The sequence below is a fragment of the Alligator sinensis genome, unplaced genomic scaffold (assembly GCF_000455745.1).
Source record: "Alligator sinensis unplaced genomic scaffold, ASM45574v1 scaffold738_1, whole genome shotgun sequence".
NCBI classification, from domain to species: Eukaryota; Metazoa; Chordata; order Crocodylia; family Alligatoridae; genus Alligator; species Alligator sinensis.
The window spans coordinates 156,833-163,555 of record NW_005842382.1 but is presented as its reverse complement, the minus strand read 5'-3'; the positions used below and the strand labels follow the sequence as shown (position 1 = coordinate 163,555).

At 38.8% G+C, this 6,723-nt stretch overlaps 1 protein-coding gene across 2 annotated transcripts in view; it reads right to left on the bottom strand.

Moving 5' to 3' along the window:
* TTC21B (tetratricopeptide repeat domain 21B) overlaps window positions 1-6,723 on the bottom strand; it is a 70,520-nt gene that overhangs the window by 8,204 nt on the left and 55,593 nt on the right. For both annotated transcript variants that reach the window (XM_025210957.1, XM_025210958.1), the window contains 4 exons: window positions 4,855-5,005; window positions 4,284-4,445; window positions 3,708-3,903; window positions 1,843-2,067 (listed from right to left, as the gene is read on the bottom strand). In XM_025210957.1, coding sequence (XP_025066742.1) covers window positions 1,843-2,067; window positions 3,708-3,903; window positions 4,284-4,445; window positions 4,855-5,005 — 734 coding nt within the window. The remainder of the gene's footprint in view (window positions 1-1,842; window positions 2,068-3,707; window positions 3,904-4,283; window positions 4,446-4,854; window positions 5,006-6,723) is intronic.

Below are 6,723 nucleotides of genomic sequence, written 5' to 3'. Positions count from 1 at the left end.
TTTAAGCAGGAAAATTAAGCCATTCATTAGAAATGTGTACCTAATTTATGTATTGTGCCAATTATTTACACCACAGAAGAGACAAATGCATATACTATATTCTACTTATCCTAACTATTTAAACCCATTTAAAATTAAACTTTGTAAGTCTACAGAGGACATGGTTTCAACTTAGGACCTAGAAGTCTAACTAGAGAGTGCATGGAGTACTAGAATAAGATATGGCAGCAGAAATCTCCTTTATTTAGAAGTCTGTGCTACATCAGAAGAGATACAGATGGAGAATCTAGAAATACAGCTGAAGGATCAAGAAAAGAAATCTGTTTATAAAAACACTGATTCTATAGTAATGCACTGGCTTTGGATATGTGTTGGGTTTTCACTGACTTTGGAACGAAAGACAAAACCAGACTGACATGAAAACAAACGTGATGATGACAAAGGCTAAGCATCTAATTCAATATATTTATGTAAATGAAGTACACATGCATTTTTATAATTAATTTCTGATTGCTAAAAAGCAATGACAAAAGCCAAAATAATGTGTTTAGTCACTCTGGTCAAATTCCACACATCTTGGATAGTTTTGCAGAAAGTGTTTTCCATAAAAATTGATATTTTTTCTTAATTCAGCATACTTTAAAATTGGAGCTGTACACAATTCTTGCTGTTTTTTTTCTCTATGTGTAGGAACTGAATGCTAATACAGGGCAGAGCTTCTAATCACTGTGATGCTAGGACCAAATGTGAAAGGTTTTTGTGGCCTTCGTCACTTTTCTTTTCCTCTCATTGCCCAGGCTTATTTATCTAAATATTTCAGACATTGCTTCTAAATATTTAAATCTTTCAGGAGATTGCTTCTCCCTCAATGTCAATGTCATTCTGACACGGTTGTAATCCGTGGAATTACTCATACTGAACCCCTCTGGTATAAAAGAGAGGGTCTCCTGGATGGGGTAATTTCTATTAAAGGAATATAATCTAGATGAGAACTAAGTTAAGCTTCAAATACACAGAAGGAGATCTGACAGAAGGATAAAGATCAGGAGACAAACCTGGCTCTTTACCAGGTAAAAGCTGAAGGGTACTCAAAGTAGTTTTATGAGTAGCAATAAGTAGATTGCTGAGGAGAAACCATGGGGATATAAATGTCTGTAAAAGAATGGGTCTTCTAAACAGCCTTCATGTAAAAGAAGGTGAGAGGTATGTAGACAGAAAGGAAAAAAAAACTCCATTACCAGAGAGAAAGAACAAAATGAGAAATAGCGAGCGGGAGAGTTAAAGCTGTTGACTGTTCTTGCTTCTTGAAACCCATTCTGGCAGAGGTCCAGGTCAAAAATCCTAAGTGCCCAATCAAAACACTAGAGCTGTAGAGCTGCCTCATCAGAATCCAGAGGAAAGCAACTTGTCAGTGCAGGATCAGTAAAGGCATGATGCAAAAGGAAAAAATACATTGTATTTCCTGTACATTTATTTGTAATGTAAAGCTTGTAAAACACTGTTATACACACCAAATTGCATACAGAGATACAGATTATTTCTTCCTTAATAAATGGGGCAAGTGATCACAATTTCTGTCTGCTGTTGTCATTAGCCAGGATCAGATTCATAATAAAATGCATTCTTGACATTCTACACACACTTTCAACACTAACGTATCACCACAGCTCAGACCTGCATAAATTACTTACATCTTATGAATAAAAATGAAGAAGCAACTGCAGATGAATTCATTTTCTACTCTCAGGGATAAGTTGCTGGTTTCCCCAAGTTTATTTCCCCTTCACAAGAAAAAATTTCACAGCATGTTTCTAAAGAAAAATAAAATGCATAGTCACTTACCCTGTTGTGACGGAGACACCGTTTTAAGAGTTCACCTGCCATATCATATTTTGCAGATTGAATGTAAATATCAGCAAGCAGCAGCCAGCTCTTTTCAAACTCTTCTGCATCAATGGGATTCCAGTTCATTTTCGCAATGCGTTTCAACTGATTTCTGGCTCGTGGAGTTTGTTTTAATATCATGTAGGCTGTAGCCATTCCTAAAAGAGCTGGGATATGATCCTTCTGGAATAGAAAGGATAACTGGCTTTAAGTTATAAAGTAAGTTTTCAAAATAAAATTATTACTGAGCAGCTACAGTAAGATACAAGTAAAAGCTAAAACCCAGAAACTAAGAGAATAAAAAAAATCTCATATTCCAAATATCTATTATGTAACATAGTGTTCAATCTTCAACAGGACTACAACACCACTACCTTAAATTATTTAAAAGATTGACTGCAAGCTTGGGCTAAAAAAGGAAAAAGAAATTAGCAAAAAATTTACTTACCAGTAACTGGATTCCTTCAAAATGTATTGTCCCTATGCAGTATGTAGGCATAGACACGTACACATCATAAACTTTGGTAGGATCCAACCTAATGCTACACCTCCTTCAGCCCTTTGCCACAGGGATAGAGGTGTACATCTCCTGTTCTTAAGTTTCCTTTCAGCCTTGGAGTCTCATAGTAAATACAACTCCAGAGAAAAGGAAAAGGAAGAAAGGATGCGAGTGTGCATGCTCCAAAAAAATTACTGAAAATAACTTTTCTTTCTCCTTTGAGTGACTTCCAAATGTATATTCTCACCCTGACACATAAAGGAGTCACCTAGGGTGAGAATAAAGCAGTGCCCACAAATATTTGGGCACTCCCTACTCAAACAGAGGTCTGAGTGTCATAGACAAACAGTGACTGAAGGGTTCTCCTACTAAATACAGCATCTGCCTTTGAGGTTTCTACAATCATGTAATGCTTGGCAAAAGGTATATACTGAGCTCCAGGTTCCTGACCTGCAGATGTCACTTACGTAGGTACTATGTAGGGAGGCCATGGGAATGACCTGAGCTCTAGGGCAGTGGTTCTCAACCCTTTTTGTACCAGGACCCATTTGTAAACATCAATGGCCAGTCCTGACTTAATGCCCCTCACTCCTGACCTGCTGCCCCCTGCCTCCAGGCCCCAGCCCTACAGTGTGTGTGTGTGGGGGGGGAAGGGATGTGTGTGTGTGTGGTGGGGAGGAGAGAGACACACACACATGAAGGGCACCAAGCAGCCCTGGACAGGCTATAACTCTGCCAGCCTGCAAGGGCAAAGCCACAGTTTCCCACATTTTTCTTCTTTAAAGGAGAATCCATTTTTAAAATCTGTGCAACCCTTTAATAAATTCTTGTGACTCACTTTTGGGTCACAACCCATGGGCTGAGAAACACTGCTCTAGGGAATGGGTCCTCATCACAGAGCTGGATAAATTTATCATTGTAAAGATTTCTGAAGGCTTGGTCCTACACATATTTTTAGAACACCAAGAGTTGGAAAACCTGAAAAGTCAAAACAACCCACGAAAACCCAAAACAAAACGAACAAAAAACAAAAAAAAGCCAAAACAAAGACAAAAAAACACAAAGCACAAAAAGACCCAAACAATTTTTAATAATGGTATTAAGCTTACTGAGCAATTTCTTGTAAGCTTGCATTTTTAACAAACTTACATGTCAGCAAGAAAGACTCCTGCTTCAGCATTTTTGCTGCCAATTTTCAAGACATCAAGAACAACAACAACGAAACAAACAACTCTCTGACTTGGTTATGTTAAATGCCTCTAAATTTCTCAAATTAAACCAAAAGCCATAATGTGAGGATAAGAATGAGGGGCTAATTACTAACCTCAGCAACTACTACTTCAGTAAAGGTGTTTAATGCTTGTTCAACATTTGATTTCTGTTTGGTTGCCATTAGACAATAATTTTCCATAATGCGAAGTTGAATGTGACCCTGAATGGTATGGGGTTTGAGTTCCTTCAGGAGTTTTTCTGCTGTTCTCACAGCTAGCTGTACAGACTCCTGCTTTTCTGTCAAATTACTACAAATCAGAAAGAATGTATTTAGAAAAAAATAACTTTTCATTATACACATAAAATGAAATTTTATAATTAAATTAACTATGAGTTATGATGAATAATTGGGTAGAAAAAACAAATCACTTTTGTCACTCTTTACATGGCTATTCTATATTGGCATTCCTTCTGTATTGAAAGTGACTCTAAATTATCTGCAAAGCCACACTTAAAATCCTACAAATGCACAGACACTGAGAACAGAATCCTCCTCATCTTTTGACTAGTATCTGGTTGACTCCTCTCTCCAAAGTGCCACATTATGAGCATCTCTCATTCTGTTACAGTTTACACTAGGATACAAAGTGTTAACAAGAAAAAAAAACATCTTCACTGCTTTCCTTACCCTAGGTCACCATCCAGGTTTTCAAATACTTCGCCACCTACTGTTTCATTATCAGGATTCAAACAAATTTCAATCATGTTATAAACTGCATTCTGTCCCCAATCACTGTCTTTCCGAGCTTTATTAAAATGTCGAAGAGCATCATTTGGTTCACCAGTATACCTAAGTCAGGTTATGAAAATATTTTCAGCTTGGGCAAGCAACTAACAGGAATATATATATATATATTTCAAACTGTACCAGGTATATATTTTATATTTTTGTTATATACATATTGTAAAAACTGAGTTTTAAAAATTTTTAATTTCATTTCTGAAAGTCAAAAGTAACTAATATTACTATTTGCTATGAAACAGACAGATAAAATTAAATAATTATACTTTCCAGAAGAACCCAAAAGAAAGCATTTCAGAAGAGTCAAGGGTATCAAACGGCAACACCCTAAATCTAGGCTTGTTAGCTTGCAAAAATGTAACAGAACTATGGTTGATATTGACGTAAAAACAAAAGTTTATTTTCAGATGTGGTAAAATAACCAATAAATGTTTTACTTAATTATAACCATACCTACCAAAGATATAATCCTTTGCAATAGTGAAAACCTGGCTCTAGTTTTGCTCTGGAAGAATGTTTCTCAGCCATTACAAAAAATCTTGGAACTTCCTCTAACTTCCCAGCTCTTCTTAATAAATCAATCAAACGTGACAGAGTTGCATAATTATCTAAATAAGTACATATTTAGGATATTTTAGTAAAACAATATATACATTTTCTGTATGAAGAGATTTAAAAATAAAGCAACTTCTCCTTTTTATAGCATAGTCTGAATGAAGCTGGAATGAAAATTTAAAGTTAATACAGTGCTTATGTTATGACTTCTAAATGATATTTAAGAGAGTCTAATGATATGAGGAATCCAAATGCACTGCTACAAACCACGACCTTCTGAACAGATCTACCCAATTGAAAACTTCACTTTCACTCTAGTAATACTATAAGTGTTATCTCTGTACTGTTAGCCACAGTTTGCAATGAAAAACTTTAAACAATCCAGCTTCTTAAAATTAACTCTGAAATCCTATTTATATTTGTGTATGTTCTCTTTGTCACCTTGTTTTAAAACTAAGCTTTTTATGATTATATTGGGCCCACACTACTCAATTTCTTTATTAGTGACTTGGACGACGGGTTAAAAAGCAGCCTGTTTAAATTTGCTGATGACACCAAGATTTGGGGTGAGGTGGGCACGCTAGTAGGGAAGGACAGATTACAGCAGGACCTGGACAGGTTACAGGGGTGGGCTAATGAAAATAGGATGGGTTTCAATACTGACAAGTGCAGGGTGCTGCACTTGGGAAGTGGGAACCAGCAGCACACTTACAAGCTGGGAAACTCCCCTCTTGAGAGCAAGGTGGCAGAAAGAGATCTTGGAGTCATTATTGACTCCAAGATGAACATGGACCGACAATGTGAGGTAACGGTCAGGAGGGCCAACTGTCCCTTGTCATGCATCCACAGATGCATCTCAAGTAGGGCCAAGGAGGTGATCCTCCCCCTCTATGTGACACTGGTCAGGCTGCAGCTGGAGTACTGTGTTCAGTTCTGTCCGCCGCACTTCAGGACGGATGTGGACAGCATTGAGAGGGTCCAGAGGAGGGCCACCCGCATGATCAGAGGACAGCCGGGCAGACCCTACGAAGAGAAGCTATGGGACCGTAACCTGTTCAGCCTTCGCAAGAGAAGGCGGAGGGGGGACCTGGTGGCCATGTATAAACTCACCAGGGGGGACCAGCAGGGTTTGGGAGAGACCCTGTTCGTCCTAGCGCCCCCCGGGGTAACAAGGAATAACGGCTACAAATTGTTAGAGAGTAGGTTTAGACTAGACATCTGAAGGCACTACTTCACAGTCAGGGCAGCTAGGATCTGGCACCAACTTCCAAGGGAAGTGGTTATAGCTCCTACCCTGGGGGTCTTTAAGAGGAGGCTTGATGTCTACCTGGCTGGGGTCATTTGAGCCCGGTTTTCTCTCCTGCCCAGGGCAGGGGGTCGGACGTGATGATCTACAAGGTCCCTTCTGACCCTACTTCTATGAATCTATGATTATAGTTATATCATTCTATAGCTACACTAGGTTTTATGTAAAACTGTGTATATCTGACCTAGAAATAACTACCATATTTTTGCATATAGCCGGGACTCCCTTTTCCACAAATAAGCTGCCAAAAACCTGGGTACTGTATGTGAAGAAATATAGTAATGCCATTTAACTGCCAGCCAAAGCAGAGTGGTGAACTTGGCACTAGCCTGGGTGTCCCCTGGGGAACCCCCACCGAAGGCCTGCTGCAGGAAGTCTGTCCTTAAGTGGCGTTGCAGATGGCTCACAGCAATCCCAGGCAGAGCAGAAAGCCCTGGCAGAAGCAGGTACAACTGCCCCCCGCAC